Below are 18,798 nucleotides of genomic sequence, written 5' to 3'. Positions count from 1 at the left end.
TATTTGGAAGGTTCCTGTCCCTCAAAAGTTACAAATTTTCTCGTGGATTGTCGCGTTGGGTAAATTACCTACGGCAGACTTGGTGCAAAGAAGATGGCCCACCTGCGACTTGTGCCCAAACTGGTGTTCCTTATGCGAACGCAGCGAAGAAACTCAAGATCATCTATTAATTCACTGCTCTTACGCAAGAAGCTTATGGTCAAGGGTTATGCAAGATCTGAATTTTCAGTGGGTGTTCCCGATGACTGCTAGAGATATGTTCACCAGCGATCCAGGTATTCCTAGGGGAAACAGAACTACCATCCTATGGTTTGTCACGATTCACTTCTTATTTTGGAGCATTTGGCTGGAGAGGAATAACAGGATATTCAATGACAAGAAAGCGGAAGACACTGATGTATGGGAGCTCATCCAGTTCAGAGTGGCAACTACAATCACAAGGACTAGAGAGTTCATTCACCTATCTATTTCAGATGTTGTTAGGGAATTCAAGTTTTTAATGACGTGAAGTTAGTATTAGCTATATGTTTTTGCTATTGCGGATCACTCATCCGCCCCACTGTACTTGAACCTTTGTAATCAAAAAAAAAAAAAAAGATATTTCTGCTCTCCTAAAGGCTTTGTAATCACATTAAAGTATCTATTTCATACGAATTTGAGACACTCTGCTATTCATTGTAATACTTGGGAATGTGGATAAAGGTTTTGAGATTCGGGTTTAATTTCAGTCTACTTTCTGGAAGGGCGCTAAAGTTCTGTTTTTCAGTAATACTTGGCATTACAAGCTTCACATGGTTTTCTACTAGTTTTCTAAGGACGAGATCAATAAATAGTGTTTGAAAGCAATGGATCGAAAGCTCCAGGGCCGGACGGTTTACCTTGGCTTTTTATCAAAATTGCTGGGATACAGTCAAAGCGGATTTAATGAAGGAGTTTGCCGAATTCTTCGAAGGAGGTATTGTTCATGATATTACCAATGAGACTTACATTTGTCTGATCCCGAAGAAACAAGATGCGGTCAATGTTAAAGACTTTAGACGACAACTAACTGGTACAAGGGGAAGAACTTTTTTGCAAGGGGTGGTTCAAGGCATATGCTGGACAGTATGGCTGGAAAGAAATCAAAGAATTTTTTAAGATACGGAAGACACTAGAGAACAGTGCTGGGATAAAATTAAGATCAAAGTTGCTATGTGGATCGGCACTCATTATGACTTTAAGAACGTGTCGATCTCAGATATATTGAGAGATTAAGCTTATGTGTATCATTGATACAACATTGATATTATGTATTTTCTTTTGAAAGTGGACCAGTAATTTACTGATGTAATTAACTCTTATTACATTATTAATAAAATATCGTTTCTTATAAAAAAGAAAATATTAGTCTGATGACGAGCATGTATAAAATCTTGGCTAAAGTCTTAACTAACAGGTTGAAGAAAGTCTTGAGCGATACAATAGCGGAAAATCAGTGTGCATTTATGAAAGAGAGACATATTCTAGATCGTTGTCTTATCGCGAATGAAATAGTAGAGAAGTGTAGACGAAAAAAGAAGAAAGGGTGGGTGCTTAAAGAAAAGGTGTATGCTAATGTTGACCGGAGGTTTCTAGATTTTGTGCTTAAAAAGAAAGAATTTGGTGATAGATGGAGAAAGTGGATTAAGGATTGTGTATCAAATGTCTTTTTCTCGATTTTTATTAATAGAAGGCCACATGGCAAAATAAAAAGGGAACGAGGTCTTAGGCAAGGGGATCCACTATCCCTTTCCTTTTTAATTTTGTGATCGATGAGTTGGGGTGATTGGTGGATATGGCTAAGGTTTTGAATGAAGTAAGGGGGTTGGTAGTTGGGAGAGATAAAATATAGATATTTCACATCCAATTTGCGGATGACACTTTGTTTTTTGTCCAATCTAAGAATCATTCGCGTGGTTTTGGTGGACATACTCAATTGTTTCAATCAGAAATCGGGATTGAAGATTAACTTGGGAAAAATCGTTTTGTTCGGATTAAATTGTTTGGAAGTGATTGGGCGTAAAAAGAGGAGTACCAATTAAATATCTCGGGGTACTGTTGAGAGACAATCCTAGGAACTTTGACTTTTGGGAACTGGAACCTGTAGTTTCCAAGATGCCTAAGAAACTAGCAAGCTAGAAAAAAACGTTCCTATCAAGGGGGTCATCTAACATTGATAGCGTCGGTGTTGAGTGCAATGGCATCGCACTTCATGTCTCTCTTTAAAGTGCCACTTCATGTGGCAAAAAGTTTGGTAAAATTATGAGGGATTTTCTGTGGGACGGAGAGGATGGTGAGGTGGATTGTCATGTATTTGCTTGGGATCAAGTTTGTAAACCAAAAAATAAAGGGGGTTTGGGTTTTGGGGAATATTTGTTTGAGGAATAAGGCACTTTTAGGGAAATGGTAGTGGAGATGTTCTGTGGGGAGGAATTGCTTGTGGAAAAAAGTTATTAAGAACATTTACGATCTACAAGATAATGACTGGGACGTGGGGTTGACAAGGAATACGACTTTTCGAAGCTCCGTCAAATTTATCTCTGGTTCTTACCCGGCTTTTCATCTTTTAATTAAGGCGGTGCTGAAAGGGGGGGATATCATTCGCTTTTGGCAGGATCATTGTTCCATCTCTGTTTCAGGTCTCCTTGATTCTTAACAAACCTGGCAACAATTTCGTCAATGTCGTGCACCTTCGTTCCAAAAACGACGACTTAATTGTGCTTTATGTCCGACCTGGAGTAGCCTATGCTGGAACAATGTGGAGGATCAAGACCATTTACTTTTGCATTGTTCGTTTACGAGTGGAACGGAACAAAGTATTGCAGGAATTGGCTTTCGATTAGATTTTTCCAAGAACGGCGCATGACATGTTTCTTTTGGAGCCAGGCTTACTTGACGGGATGAAAAGTAGGTGTTTTTGGTATGTGGTACTTCATTCCTTATTCTGGTAAATTTTGTTGGAGCGGAAAAAAGAATTTTTACCGGCATAACATAACAAAGTCTATAGATGAGGTTTTGGAGACGATCAAATTAAGGCTCGCTAGTTGGACGACAAAGTTGACAGACTTTAACCATTAACTTATCATGCGTAGTGCAGGATTTGAAATTTCTATACTATTAACGAAAGTGTAGTACTTTTCATTCTTTGTGACTTTTGCGGATTTCTCATCCGCCTACTTGTACTTTGTTTTGTTATTCTTATAAAATTTCGTTTCTAATAAAAAAAAGTATGCTACTTCTTTGTTGAATGTTGATATGCTTCCCAGGTTTCTCATGATTATTACAAGACCTATGCGGCTATATTTTCCCCATTTTGGAATGAAATTATTAAGAGTCTGCGTGAAGAAGATTACTTGAGTAATAGGTATTACTATATTATTTACTTCCTGTTATATCTTGCTCAACTTCTTTGCTGCTAAAGTTTTGCTCCTTTTATTCTCTGTTGCATTATTTCAGGGAGATGGATTTACTCTCTATGCCGAGTAACACCGGAAGTCTTAAATTAGTTCAATGGCCGCTTTTTCTCCTTAGTAGTAAGGTGCTGCCTTTTTAACATAGTTTCTCTCTTAATAGGCATCATTGTGATAAGATTTGTTTGTGTCAATCTATCATAATCACACTGGAACAATTATTCTTTCAGATATTATTAGCAATTGATTTAGCTCTGGATTGCAAAGACACACAAGTGGATCTTTGGAACAGAGTATGCAAGGATGAGTACATGGCTTATGCTGTCCAAGAGTGTTATTTCAGTATTGAAAAAATTTTGCACTCCTTGGTTGATGGAGAGGGAAGACTTTGGTAGGGTATTTTTTTTGCCTCGATGGGACTACAAATTTATTATTCTCTTCTTTTTTAAACTATTCCCTGAAAGTCTCACTCCTTGCCAGGGTTGAAAGGATATTTCGTGAGATTAACAGCAGTATATCAGAAGGTTCTCTTGTCATAACTTTGTTTCTTCAAAAGCTTCCATTGGTGCTCTCAAGGTTTACCGCATTGACTGGGCTACTGGTAATTTCTTTTTCCCTGTTGTAAAAAACTTAACTTATTTACTACGGGAACTGAGAATATTCCAAGGAATTGATGAGACTGCTTCGTCTTTCACATGTGAACTGATTTGGCTTTGGTGTTTCATGTATGAACATCTGAGCTATGCCCAGCTTACTATTCTTATCGAGAGACTAAAAGAGTTTTGTAAAAGTAATTGAAAAGCTGGAAGAAAAAGAGAGAAATATCACAACTGTCTTACACTCTCTTTGTCATCTAGAAATGTTTTACTTACTGTGGAAAAAAGATTATTTGTGGATTCTAGTTCGGTGCTTTGTTCTAATAATTTCTATTATTACTTTATGTTTTTATTGACTACCTTTACCCACGCAACGTGGCATTGGAGCATCACTTTCTGATAATTTTCTGCTACAATAACTGAACTCCTTGAAAAGTCTCATAATTTGTCTTATAATTTTTTATAACTTTTTTTTATATATTCGATGCTTAGGTTCATTATTTCCATTTTTTTTGGCTCTTTTTCATTTTTTTATTATGTCATTTTGTATCACATCTTCATTCCAATCATCTGGTGTATGTCTCTCTGAATATGATCTATTATTCAAGAACATTATCGTGTTCTTAGATTCTCGTTCATTGCAACTTGGTAATTTTGAAAGACATTTATATTTGTTATTACGTTGATTATTATGCTATTTTTCTTCTTTTGATTTCTATTTCTCTAATTTGTTTATTTTTCAGATGCGTAACGAAACTCCTGAACTTGCAAAAGGTGCTGCTAAGGCATTATATGATTTATATGACATTGTTACCCATGAGCTGCTGTCCCCTGATTTGAGGTGATTTGTATATTCCTTTTGTTATTGATAAGTTTTTATGTAATTTTTTTAATTCCCTTTGTTGTCCTCAGGGAGCAGCTCGATACATGGAATATATTGTTGAGGGCTAGAAACGAGGGCCGTCTATTTTCTAGGATAGAATGGCCGAAGGATCCTGACATTGTAAGTTTTCAAAGTTCTCGTTGTACTTGGTGTTGGTTTTAATAAATTTAGGTCGCCTTTAATAGTCTTTCTCGGGAACAGAAGGAGCAGGTGAAAAGGTTGCACCTACTTCTGACTGTGAAGGATTCTGCAGCTAATATACCCAAGAACCTTGAAGCACAAAGAAGGTTGGAGTTCTTTACAAATTCATTATTCATGGGCATGCCACCAGCTAAGCCTGTCTCTGAAATGATGCCATTCTGGTAATATCCTAAATTGTCTTGGAAGATTTTAATGTTTGGCCGGTGATTCGTTCTGATTTTTTCCCTGATCTGTATTGGCTTGGGATAGTGTCTTCACGCCGTATTACAGTGAAACGGTGCTTTACAGTAACTCTGAGCTGAAGGTTGAAAATGAAGATGGAATATCTACTCTTTTCTATCTCCAAAAGATATTCCCAGGTTTTTCTTCTTGAATGTTTTGTATTCTAATTATAAAGGTAGTTCTTTTCTCTATCTGTGCGTTAATATATATATATATATATTTTTTTTTTTTTTTCTTCTCCTTATAGTTTGTCTTCCAAAGCTTAAGTTTTTTAATCATCTCCAACTTTTTTTGTCTTTTTTTTAGATGAATGGGAGAACTTTTTGGAACGTATTGGCCAAAATGACAGTGGTGATGCTGATCTACAAGAAAGTTCTGCTAATGCGTTAGAACTTCGGTTTTGGGCATCTTACAGGGGACAAACTTTAGCTAGGACAGGTTTAAGCAAATTCATATCTTCACTCTTAAATCTTATTCGGCTACTTTTCTGGAGTACAGCCTCTTAAGACAGTGGACTTTTGGTAGCTTCTTCAATTCTATGAGTTCCACTTTTGTTTAATGCAGTGCGCGGTATGATGTATTATAGAAGGGCGCTGATGCTGCAGAGCTTCTTGGAAAGGAGATCTCTAGGAGGTTAATATATTCCTGAGTGGTTAGTATTGAATAATTTTGTGCAGAACAGTACTTAGTAATGTGCTTCCTCTGGTGCAGATGACATCTCTTCTCAGACAAGTTCTTATGTGACTCAAGGCTTTGAGTTGTCACATGAAGCACGTGCTCAAGCTGATATAAAATTCACTTATGTTGTTTCATGCCAAATTTATGGGCAACAAAAGCAGCGGAAAGCCCCTGAGGCAACTGATATTGCACTGCTTCTACAGAGGTAAGCTCTTGAAGTTAGTTTCAATCGATGTGGATATCTGTTTCATCTCATTTGCTTTTTGTTTTTGTAAAATGTTTTTGTTGATTTTTTTGTGAGTTCAAACATGTCCTGTACTTTCTTCGTTTTTATCTTCCTCGTGGGAGGGGTGTCAAAGAAATTAGAAATGCTTGAATACCCTATGTTCATTGCTTGTGCAGAATTTTCTGAACTCTGATCCTGGAATGCTACTGTCTTTCATTTAAACCTGAGTAAAAATTTTGGATCCAACTTTATTCTTCAGTTTTCCTAAGAGCAAGATGATGAAATGAAAAACCTGACTCCTGAGACTAGTGGAATATGGAAAATTTGACTGGATATTTTCTTTAGCATTGAGTGAAAAATGCATAACTGACGGTATTCGCGTATGTGGCACATTGCATTTTGTTGCTGTTGTATCATTGGGCAACAAACATTTGGGGGTTCTCAAAAAACATGGTGTTGACTTGCAATATTTTTCCATCGTTAGCTGGAAGAAACAAAACTAAATACATTACTGAAAAGGAATATCTACTTTAGATGCATGGAATTTTCTTATGTAGCTTTTTTTTATTGATTGCAGACTGTCAATATCTTTGTTTTATTAGGAACGAGGCACTTCGTGTTGCCTTTATACATGTGGAGGAGAGTGTTGGAGAGGATGGAAAGCCGGCAAAGGAATATTATTCTAAGCTTGTCAAAGCTGATGCTAACGGAAAGGATCAGGTATTCCATTTAGGAACTCATATTCCAAATATGTATCTTTCTTTGTTGTGTCTCAAAGTTTCATTATACGAGAGATGTTGAGAGAGTTATGGAATTGCCACTATTTTTTAGATTCATGTACCCAATTCCTCGAACAAAATACCAATCAAACAATTGATCTATCAGAAAGTTGGTCTCACCGAGTGATATCTTGGATGAGACCTTAAGATTGAGCGTGTATTCGGGGAGGTTAACGTAATTATTCTTAATCGTTCTTGTGTGTGGTGGTTTAAACCAGATATAGGAAAGTGTTTACGTTAAAGCAAAATTGCATTCATAATGGAGAAGAATAAAATGCTTGTCTCCTATGCTCAAGACATATGAGCAAGTCGGTTTGCAGTGTGACCTGAAATTTTAGAACTACTATATCTTATTATGTTGCACATGTTGATGAATTTAATGTACATCTTCAGCCTTTTCTGTGTTTGAACTCTTGATTTTAGAAACATTACTAGTTATACAATGCTTTCTATGGGTTGACACCAACGATGCTCGCTTTATCGCTGGCTTAGTTTTAGCCTTGATTTATGTTGTTATTGGTTTCAACACTCCTTCTGATGGACAGGAAATTTTTTCAATTAAACTTCCTGGGGATCCTAAGCTGGGAGAAGGGAAACCTGAGAATCAAAACCATGCAATAATTTTCACACGTGGAGAAGCTGTTCAAACAATTGACATGAATCAGGTAATATATTGATTTTCTTTTGAAATTGAGCAAGTTACCTTCTAGATGTTTAGTACAAGATATGCATGCTTTTTGTATTTTTTATTTGCTTTAATGGGTGGCCATTGTCGAAGAAACTTGATTTTGCTTTTGATAATTGGATGGCTCAATAAGTAAAAACTGAGCTTTTACGGAATGTTTGGAAAATTGTGCACTTTCTATTAGTGAGGCTTGATTTTCAGTTTGTGTATTTTTGTATGGTGATTTGTGTGCATATCTATATGGTTCATGCTTCGTGCTTTGTAGAATACTGCATTTAGTCATTGCAAGGCATAACAACCTTATGGGGACTGTGACTATACCACTGCTTGCTCAGTGTCATTTTTCTTTTACTGTGATCTTGTTCAGATGTTACTTCATTCCTGTTTATTTCTTTGCAAGATTATTTTATTTTTCTTTTTGAATAATTTTTCAATTTCATCTAGGACAACTACCTTGAGGAGGCAATGAAAATGCGAAATCTCCTCGAGGAATTTCGGGGAAATCATGGTCTTCGGCCCCCGACAATTCTTGGTGTAAGAGAACATGTGTTTACTGGAAGGTTGGATTACCTCTTGCTGTCTTTTCTCCCTCTCTTCCTCTCTCTCGTGCTACTATTCAAATCATTTGGTGAGAAATCTCTAGGATCCACAATTTGTGTTTGAAATCAATGCAGTGTCTCTTCCTTGGCCTGGTTCATGTCCAACCAAGAGACTAGTTTCGTGACCTTGGGTCAGCGTGTTTTGGCAAAACCTTTGAAGTAAGTGTATCAGATTTTAATGGTTTATTGATGCATTTTAGACTCACTTTTCGGGTGCATACTTGTGTTCCTGCCTTTTGGTTTCTCTGTACACATGGCAATTATATATTTATATTTTTTTAAGAAACGATATTTTATTGATAATTTAATAAATGTTAATGACAATGAGTGGACTAGTGGTCCACTTGCGAAAATACCCGGGTCTTTGTTGGAACTAAAACCTTCCATATAATATGGAAATATGGAAAAATGGAAAGCTATTTTCGGGAAAAATTGACTCAAAGAAGAATTTGACTGAGAAAATACCAGAAGGATCCCCACTTCACACTCGGTTATCATCTACCCCTTCAATTAATCTAATCCTATCCAACACACCTAATAATTCAGTCAACCCTTCGAAAATGCAAATCCCATGATTGGGAAGACTTCAATCAACCTAATCCTATCCAGCACACCTAATAATTCAGTCAACCCTTTGAAAATGCAAATCCCATGATTGGGAAGACAACAAATGGTCAAAGTGAACAATTACCCGTCTGTGATGATCTTTGCTGAAATTTATTCCTCTTCACCCAATAGTGTATTCCCCAACCCCCCCTCTAACCTCTACCCCTCCCGCCATACCCACCGATGAGACCGCAAAGGAACAAAAGGGAATGAAGAGTGATCAAAATAAGAAGGATTGGGTAAAGTGCATACCTTGCTCGAAGATGATCCAAAAAAGTCCCCTAGGTCCTGGAACCCCAAAAAGCGGTGTCGACTTATCCGAAGTTGCAGAAATACGACTCTCTAATTCACTAGAGTCACACCCTTCGTCTGATACATCATCCATCACACCCTTGGTTAGTTGATCCTCCCAATTACCGTCATCTCCTTCTCCTTAAACTTTTTCCTACTATAAACAATTTCGAACTTCCGTCCATTCATCTTACTCTCCTCCTCTTGATTGGGATAATGTACCACTTTCATCGCTCTATTATTCACTAATCCGAGTGATATTTGATCTCCATATTCAAATCTTGACATTTCTGATTGTGCCCAGTTAATCCTTCTGTCGTCTCTTGGTTGCTGATTTTTGGGATCAGCTGTATCTGTATTATGAGTATCAGTTCTGGGTACGAGATACTATCTACACCAATGAGACCATTCGCTTTTCCCCATCCCGCCATCACTGTATCTCCATTGACCACCACTTGTGCATAAGATCTTTTTTCATAAATGTCATACGCTGCTATGTTAACCGAATCTACAACAATGCGCATAACCATAGGTTCTCTCCGAGTTATGATCTGCATGATACTATTGATGGATCCACCTTCAAGTCCCACAACTTTGATTTTGGCCGCCGACAAATCTTTAAGTAAAATAGTGTCTTGGCTGATGTTCAATTCCCACATGCACCAATTCCCACGATATATTGACACACTCCATTATGATAATGAGTGCTTTACTCCAATTCTTAACCAAGCATGACCGAAAGTGTTCATAAGCGTCTATGTTCCCTATTCGGTGGGATTCGGACATAATTTCTCATTATTTGTGATTGCCCCAAAAGCTTCCTTTCTTCTCTTGTATGCATTCCATTGTCCCTCATTTTCTGAATAAGTTCGGACAAGTTGTTTGCCACACGTTTCCACCACCAATCATACCTGCCACATTGTATGATGATGCGCTGCCTCTTGCCCATCCAAACAAATTTAGACACTTCCAGATAGCTGGCCCGGGCATTGGAGATTTTTTGCATGGTAAATATTGGTTCCTTTCCTCTGAATCTGTCAAACTTTGAACATGTCTGTCGTTTGTTAATATATTCCGACAATTTCGACCAAAGCCAATGTAAGCTTTCCAAATCCACTTCCAGCAGATAGCTAGCATTTCTGGTTCTCTCTGTCATACTCACAGTATTATCCCTCCTACCCATGTTGAATTAGAAATAACTTTTGCTCGATTTTAACCTTGCATGCTGCTCTGTTACTGGAATGTTCCCGGTGCACCCACCCGTACATGACTTTTGTCGCAATCCGGTTTCTGTGCGCGGCTAGGTTTAGATCGTGGCTAGGAATCAGCGCGTTCAAGGTTCGCAATTAGGATACAAGGTTGGCTAGGGTCGCGGTAGAGTTCATAGCTGGCTAAGATTCAGATTGCAAGTAAGTAGGTGTCAGTGCACGGCTAGGCTATCTACTGGCTAGGGTCGCGGTTAGAGGGCCAAGACATTATAAAGAAGAAGAAATGAAAGGCTGATAGGTTCGGCGGTCGGCTGTGGTCAGTGGTGTTCGGAATGGGTAGACGATGGTCACCACAGGAGGTTGGTGCGGACGTTATTCAGGATAAGCATTTTGGGAAAAAAAAGTGGAATAAAAGGGCCTGAGAGGGCGTAGGAGGTCGGAGTTGTTCGGCGATGGCCGGTGAAGGGAGGATGTAGTTGGTAGAAGAGTTGGATGCCAGCGTTAGTCACGTATAGGAGGGAGAAGCATTTTCAATTTTTCCTAGAGAGAATTTTCCAAATCTTGGCTGCACATGGCAATTATATTTTGTTCCAGAGATGTACATCTCTCTTGTTATTCTTTGTTATTTGATATTTTTCTTGCCATTTACCTGAAACTACTTAATCTACATTTTTGGCAATTTATCTGGTTGCCCATTTGAAATCATGCAGAGTCCGTATGCATTATGGACATCCAGACGTCTTTGACCGAATTTTTCATATTACTCGTGGTGGTATCAGTAAAGCATCGCGTGTCATTAATATCAGTGAAGATATTTATGCAGGTAATGTTGGCCGATTTTCATTATGGGCACGATAATGTGCTTTCATTATTACATCTAAGTACAGATGTGAAATTTCTACTATTTCTGATAATGGCCCTCCTGCCTATGCATGTTCAATACTTTGCCCCACATTTCAAAATTAAGATATTATATCTTTGACTTAAGCAGATGGACCTTCGTATATATAACTTGCTATGCTTCTTTCTTGATTACGGATACATATTATTAGTTAGATCATTTTATGGCATGGCTAACATTATGTAGGAGGTAATAAATGCTCCTGAGGATGGAGTATAAATAAAATGGTGGAAAGGTTTGAATGTTTCTGTACTTACATTGCATAAGACTCTTAATGCAGAAACTGAAGGTCCGTTATATTGGGCAGCCAACATATTGTTTAAGTAATCTGCATTTGTTAAAGTGATTTTTTCAAACCGCTTTTTCTCTTGATGCCATTCATTTTTTGGGATTTGTAGAATAGAATTCAGCAATTAACATTGTATCAATGTTTTGTATATAGATGCTTCAGTCCTGTCATATCATTGTTATTAAATTAGTTTTACCTGTGTCTGTCTGTTTGACTATGAGATTTATTTTACGCACTTGCATCCGTACACTGTCTCCTGAAATATGCAGGTTTCAATTCAACATTGAGACAGGGAAACATCACTCATCATGAATATATTCAGGTCTGTACAGGTTTTCTTGTTTACTTGTAATGGAAGATTACATTTTTCCATTATTCTGACATCCTTCTTCTTGACTAGGTTGGGAAGGGAAGAGATGTGGGGTTAAACCAAATAGCCTTATTTGAAGGCAAAGTCGCTGGAGGAAATGGAGAGCAAGTTCTGAGCCGGGATGTTTATAGACTTGGACAGCTTTTTGATTTCTTCAGAATGTTGTCCTTCTTTTTCACAACTGTTGGCTACTATGTGTGCACAATGGTAAAATTGAATATCATTCTTCAATTGTTCCAAACTACTTAGTGTTTGGTGCCATACAGTTTACTCAATCATCTAATAGAAGTTTTCTTATTGCAGATGACTGTTCTTACTGTATATATTTTCCTGTACGGAAGAATTTATCTGGTAACTTCTCACTTTAAATATAATTTTATTTTGTTTTTGTTTGATTGATCAAGAAAGTAGGTGGCTTTAGAATTTGTTATGTGATGTGCCATCTGCATCCTGGCAAATGATTGCTTGCGGAGCGTTAACTTTTTTTATTATTTGGTAAATATACTAGGAACAAGGATTTCTTCCTTGGGTATGCACCCATCTACTTTATACTAACTTTAGGCGCTTACTTATGCTACAAATTTTGAAAGCGTGAGAGTTGTACTTGTTTAAGTGCACTTTGTTACAATATCTAAGCCTATTCCCAACCTAAATGCTCCTCTCGCATTAAATTTTGCAAAAACTGCATGTTTATTGATGTAGATATCTTGAAAGAGTTTCTACAATCCATTGAAAATGTCGGCGAAGCTATTTAGAGACAGTTGGAGAAGATGTTTGCATTTGATCTACATCTTATGTTGCTGACATGCTGTGATTCCTTTTGCTACCAGTAGAGTTATATCTATCTATTGTAATGGTAGGCTTATATTTGATGGTCATTGCCCACTTGCTACCAACAAGAGTTTCTATTACCTGGAATAATAAAGCATATATTTCTTCATCGATAGGTCCTGTCTGTTAGTAATAAGCCATTGCCTATTGAGTCTTGATAAAGCCTAGGAATAGAATACTTTTTTTTTTATCAGAAACATAAATATATATAATTTAAGAATGTTCGAAATACAATAGAAGCGGATGAGTGATCCGCGAAACGCAAAAACAACTAAGATAAGACAATCTTCAAAGCATTACAAACTTCCAATCCCCAACAACATCTGAAATCGAAAGATGATGAAATTCTTTAACCCTTGTGATTGTAGTCGCCACTCTGATTGTAGTCGCTAATGTTAAAGAATTCAATCATTTGTCTGTTTCAGATTTGATTAGGGATTGGAAATTTGTTTTAGCATGAAATTAGTAGTGTAATGTCTTCTTTTCGTTGGTAATGACAGTGCGCATTACTCATCCGCTTAATATGTAATACTATTTCTATCAATAATAATTAGTTTCTTCTCAAAAAAAAAAATATTAGCAGCCAATCTTGTTTCTTTTGTTTTAATGGCACTTAAATATATTAGTATTCACTGGTTTTTCCCCTTTTTTACTGCAATTTAATTTCAGCCACATGTTTAATTCCAAGATCTTTCCCGCTTCTCATCTAATGTTATCTTTAGGAATCGTGTTTGAGTACGATGAGTTGCAAGATAATGTAATTTTTAGGAAAGGGGTGGTTTTTTTTTTGATAGGAAACAAAATCATATTGATAAAAACTTATTAATTACAAAAAGCGTGTAAGTGATCCGCGCAAGATAAGTAAAACACCTGGAATCATATTAATAACATATAATAACAACATATAAGACTTCAATCCTTATATAAATCTAAACCAAAAATTGTTTGAAGTCCTTATGCTTCCAAATCCAGCTTGGGGCCCAAAATTTAATTGTAGCAATCTTCGAGCAAGTCTTCTTGTCAAAAATCTTCCTATTCCTCTCCAACCAAACTAACACACAAATACAATTAACTACTATTGCCCAGAAAATTCTATCGCTACTGCTTAGGTTGCGACCAAGATCTGCTAAGAATAAATCCCTCATTGATCTGCTAAGAATAAATCCCTCATTGATCTGCTACTGCTTATTGGGTTAGTGATATTGCTTCAATCGTATTTAGTTGTTTTAATAATATATATGGTTAAAATTTAATGTTAAGAATATTTAATGAAAATAAAATATAATTATAGAGTACTTTTGAGAAATGATAAAAAGTTGTACCGTAAGTAGTGATGACAGTAGAAAATATGAAAATGAGATAAAAAGTATTTGTATAAGTGACAATGAAATTTAACCTAGACTAAAGTAGCGAGACAGAGACCCCCAAAAACAGAAATAACGAACTTACAGGGAATTGAATTTCATGTATTGACCTATCTTGGATGGGATGTGTATGCTTCTCAAGTTGCACAACTCAATCGAAGACTTGAAAGGTTTTTTTTTTGTTTTGCAATTGAGGGACGAGGGAAGAACCTTAGGAACATCCTCTTCTTAGCAATTGCAAAACAGGGAAGATTCGTACAAAGAGATAAGGTATAATGTTTTTCCTTATTATCTATCATGTGAGGTGATACTGTCTAAGCTACAGTCGAGGCCTAGCATGAGAAGCAATTAATGACTGGTGTGAAGGTTTTTTCCTGATAGCCAGTAAAGGATTGAACGGAAATAGATTTCCTTACTCCTCTTATAAATCTGGGCTATAAGTTGATCATGAACCAATGTGTATTCCACTAGTCTATGCTTGCTAGTCTAATATGACTTTCCAGTTTTTCTCTTAACTATTTTTCAATATGGAATTGTCATGATCACAATGCATCCATGTCGAAATCCTTTATTCAAAAAACACTATGGCCATGACCTCCCCTAGAATCTCTATCGGGTGATGTCCTTGACTCCACGTTCACTTGGGTCAATGCTGATTGATCAAAATATCTCGAGATGGCATGGATTTAGTATTATTACTAGATGCCAGAAGAATCATCGGAAATGTAATTGTCAAAATCGAGGTATTATTCCTCCTGTAACGCGCCCCTTATATAAAGGTGCGTAGTCGGATAAGAAAAATTTGAGACGGCCAAAATTTCCATTAATCTTTGAGAGATTGCAAACCAAAATTAATTGCTGATATGCTTCCATTGAGGAATGCCTATTCTTAAAGCATCGATTTATTGCCTGGCTAATAAACCATCTTTATGAATGTTAGATGCTAACCTTCCAGATTAAATATTCTTTAATTTTCAGGCATTCTCTGGACTTGATGAAGGAATTTCAATGGAAGCTAATGTTTTGGGTAATACTGCATTGAACGCCGTTCTCAATGCTCAGTTTCTGGTCCAAATTGGAATTTTTACTGCAGTCCCCATGATCATGGGTTTTATACTGGAACTAGGATTGCTACAGGTTGGTTTTGATTCTCAGTCATTAACCTCGTGATTCCACAATATGATGCCTCCATTATTGTTGAGACACTTATAGGCTCTAATAGTCGATTGGGATTCAAAATCTATTTCCATGGCATTCTTGTTTATCCTGAGTCTGTACATTTTATAGCTCTTTGAATTGGGATAAAGACCCGTAGACCAGCCAGTGTTGCTTAAGTTTGGACTGTCATAAATTTTTAGAGAACATGTGACTTGTTACTTTATTAGTTATAACATGTGTTACCCTGTTGGAAAATATTCTATATGTGCATGGATGACTTGTTTTGTGGATGATTTCCGGACTTAATTCATGCAGGCTGTTTTCAGTTTTATTACGATGCAACTTCAGCTTTGTTCGGTATTCTTCACATTTTCTTTAGGGACAAGAACTCATTATTTTGGGCGTACTATACTCCATGGAGGTGCCAAGGTATCTGAATTTCTGGTGGTTGATTGGCTAAATATTTATGTAGTTATTAAAATCTGTTGTTGAATATATTTTTTCCAGTACCGAGCAACCGGAAGAGGTTTTGTTGTTCGTCACATCAAGTTTGCAGAGAATTATAGGCTTTACTCAAGAAGTCATTTTGTTAAGGCGTGAGTTTCCTGTCCAAAAATTCTGCGGTGTTGGGGTGCATCCATCTCTTTGTGCCAAATGAACAGCAATGTCTGAATATATATATTTGTTGGTTTGTTTGTTTTGTGTTGGTGTGTATGTGGCGTGTTCACATGCTCTAAGTCTATTTTTCAGGCTTGAAGTGGCAGTGCTACTTATTGTTTACATTGCTTATGGTTACACGAAGGGAGGTGCTGTTTCCTTTGTTCTACTAACCCTGAGCAGTTGGTTTCTTGTCATCTCTTGGCTTTTTGCTCCCTATATCTTCAATCCCTCTGGATTTGAATGGCAGAAGTACGTTTCAGTATTACCTCCAAAACTTACTGTATTTTGATGGTTTGCCTCCTTGCCTTGTTTTTTCAGTTAAAGAACTTGGTTCATGCTTGAGGATAAGAAACTATGCTGTTGATGTGCCTATTCTTTCTGTTATAAAATGGATTTGTGATGTGCAGGACTGTGGAAGATTTTGATGATTGGACCAATTGGTTGATGTACAAAGGCGGAGTTGGTGTCAAAGGAGACAATAGTTGGGAGTCTTGGTGGGATGAAGAACAGGTGTGTTGCAGGAATATAGTAGTGTGGAAGGGATATTTTATCTTCAAATTTTTAATGGGTCTATGTAGTTTTTTGTTGTTATCTGTTGAGGTAGGATACCTCAGCGTGTAATAGCGAATTGACAGGCCTTGAGTAGTTGAAAGTTCGGATTGTGTTTTTCTCTTTCACGCTTTCTTCAAGTATTGTTATAGTATGTTAATTTATTGAAAATGAGAATTTTAACAAAGCTAGCTGCCATGCAAAACACGACTATGGTTTTTCTTTGTATCGAAAATTTCCAATCTGTATTTTTTCACTTCTCAGAGTAACCTGTTTCTTTCTGCAGATTCATATTCAGACTTTGAGAGGCAGGATACTTGAAACAATTTTGAGCTTGAGATTTGTAGTATTTCAATATGGCATTGTTTACAAACTCCATCTTACTGGAAAGGATACATCACTGGCGGTATACTTTTTTCTCTATTTTTCGGGCTATGACTGTATGTTTTATGTCTAGTTGCAAGATAATAAGTCAATGCATTGTATCTGGTAAGTCATGGATGAACCCCTAAGCTATGAGTTCAAACAAATGATGCAAGAACTCTTACAAATTTTGATTAGCCTACTGTTTTGGTGAAAGTTTTTTCAGAAAAGACGGGACATTATCCAAAGTAAAAATTTCTTCTTTCTGATAGTTATTTACTTAGACGGTGGATAGGAAATAACTCTGGATCGACATTGTGTGCCCCTTCTTAATCACTTCTACCAACTTAAAGCCTTGGTGTTATGAAAAATACAGTTTGATACTATTTGGTGTTGGATTTTATTTTATCAAAGACCTTCTTGTTCTTTAATATAGACCGGAAGTCCCACCAAGAGTTGTCATCATTTGATGTTTATTGATTTTTTGAGTGACAATTGACATATGTCTGGACTAGATCAAATTCATTGATTTTTGCTGGTGTACTTTGATATTGGCATTTCGTATCTCTCTTAAACTCCAATTGTTTATCATTTGATCAGTTCCATTATTTGTCTTTAGATCTACGGCTTCTCTTGGGTTGTACTTGCTGGTATAGTTATGATCTTTAAGGTTTGGCTTTGTCCTATTGCTTACTGATTCATGATTTCTAAACAATGTTACTTTCACTAAATTCAGAACAATTTCTTAATCTTCCTTTTTTCAGATATTCACATTTAGTCCTAAAAGGTCCACCAATTTCCAGTTGATGCTTCGGTTTATGCAAGGAGTTACGGCTCTGGGACTCATAATAGCCCTTTGCCTTGTCGTTCTATTCACGGAGCTATCCGTTCCAGATTTGTTTGCTAGCATACTAGCGTTTATTCCTACAGGATGGCTCATTCTTTGTGTAAGTTAATATCATCAGTTCCTGCTAGTGTTTCGGCTTTTTTAAGAAATTGAACGTGCATACACTTTTCCTTGTATGCATAACCGTATCCTCTCTCACACACACACTCTCACACAAAAACATATAAAGGAATCTCAAGGTGATCACAATGAGTTCTCTATACCATATTTGTGGTTTTCTGACTCTTTATTACTTGTTGAAATAGGCACCTTGTGTTGTTATAAATTTTAAAAATGAAAATCCAATAAATGCAATAAGGGTTGGCTATTTGATCAATTCCCAAAAATACTCCACCTTCAACATTTAATGAAGTTTTGTGCATATTCTTCAACTTGGTGCAAGTATTTCTGCTACTTCACTAACAAGCCCAGTTGCGTTGCCGTGGAAAGATATACACCAGGAAGAATAGCTTTCGTGTTCTATTTCTTTCTTTTTTTTGCCTGAGCATCTTGTTCTATTTCTTCTTTACTCTATTTTAGTGCACTTTCCTTGTGATTGCTCTCTAATTGCATTTTCCAACAAATTGTATGCAGTTGGCCATTACATGGAAGAGAGTAGTGAAGAGTTTAGGCCTTTGGGATTTTGTGAAGGAATTCGCTCGAATGTACGATGCTGGAATGGGTATAATAATCTTTGCCCCTATCGCTATACTTTCGTGGTTTCCATTCGTGTCAACATTTCAATCTCGCCTTCTGTTCAACCAAGCGTTCAGTCGTGGTCTGGAGATTTCTCTCATTCTTGCTGGAAACAAAGCTAATGTCGAGGCCTCCTCTTTTTAACTTGAGCACTGTAAATTTGAATTTTTTTCCTTTCCATATTTTGCTCCTCAGTTGAATGTTGTGGAAGCTTTTATAGTCAGTAATGTTTGTTCGATATTAAATTTTTGTAGCAGATCATGTAAGCAAGTCTATTCCTGCGAAATATTATTGGTTGATTTTAAGGCAAATAATTTATTTTAGTTTCA

General features: G+C 36.8%; 1 protein-coding gene across 2 annotated transcripts in view; it reads left to right on the top strand.

Moving 5' to 3' along the window:
• Positions 1–18,798, top strand: part of LOC140820795 (callose synthase 10-like) — a 59,948-nt gene extending 41,150 nt beyond the window's left edge. The window contains exons 24-51 of one of the 2 annotated variants that reach the window (XM_073181131.1): positions 3,285–3,382; positions 3,475–3,556; positions 3,659–3,819; positions 3,909–4,029; positions 4,768–4,865; positions 4,937–5,027; positions 5,109–5,269; positions 5,358–5,467; positions 5,637–5,768; positions 5,895–5,963; positions 6,042–6,213; positions 6,837–6,954; positions 7,559–7,678; positions 8,143–8,258; positions 8,373–8,456; positions 11,113–11,225; positions 11,862–11,914; positions 11,993–12,169; positions 12,266–12,313; positions 15,136–15,294; positions 15,631–15,744; positions 15,823–15,911; positions 16,066–16,224; positions 16,383–16,485; positions 16,811–16,930; positions 17,507–17,557; positions 17,652–17,834; positions 18,368–18,798. In XM_073181131.1, the coding sequence (XP_073037232.1) occupies positions 3,285–3,382; positions 3,475–3,556; positions 3,659–3,819; positions 3,909–4,029; positions 4,768–4,865; positions 4,937–5,027; positions 5,109–5,269; positions 5,358–5,467; positions 5,637–5,768; positions 5,895–5,963; positions 6,042–6,213; positions 6,837–6,954; positions 7,559–7,678; positions 8,143–8,258; positions 8,373–8,456; positions 11,113–11,225; positions 11,862–11,914; positions 11,993–12,169; positions 12,266–12,313; positions 15,136–15,294; positions 15,631–15,744; positions 15,823–15,911; positions 16,066–16,224; positions 16,383–16,485; positions 16,811–16,930; positions 17,507–17,557; positions 17,652–17,834; positions 18,368–18,613 (3,348 nt within the window). In that variant the 3' untranslated portion in view covers positions 18,614–18,798. Of the gene's footprint in view, positions 1–3,284; positions 3,383–3,474; positions 3,557–3,658; positions 3,820–3,908; positions 4,030–4,767; positions 4,866–4,936; positions 5,028–5,108; positions 5,270–5,357; positions 5,468–5,636; positions 5,769–5,894; positions 5,964–6,041; positions 6,214–6,836; positions 6,955–7,558; positions 7,679–8,142; positions 8,259–8,372; positions 8,457–11,112; positions 11,226–11,861; positions 11,915–11,992; positions 12,170–12,265; positions 12,314–15,135; positions 15,295–15,630; positions 15,745–15,822; positions 15,982–16,065; positions 16,225–16,382; positions 16,486–16,810; positions 16,931–17,506; positions 17,558–17,651; positions 17,835–18,367 lie in introns of those variants that run through there. The other variant, XR_012115586.1, reaches the window with a different exon arrangement.

Source organism: Primulina eburnea, unplaced genomic scaffold (genome assembly GCF_022965805.1).
Source record: "Primulina eburnea isolate SZY01 unplaced genomic scaffold, ASM2296580v1 ctg1459_ERROPOS7100000, whole genome shotgun sequence".
Classification (NCBI taxonomy): domain Eukaryota; kingdom Viridiplantae; phylum Streptophyta; class Magnoliopsida; order Lamiales; family Gesneriaceae; genus Primulina; species Primulina eburnea.
Note: the sequence above shows the minus strand (reverse complement) of the source record. Positions and strands in the feature narration are given on the sequence as shown.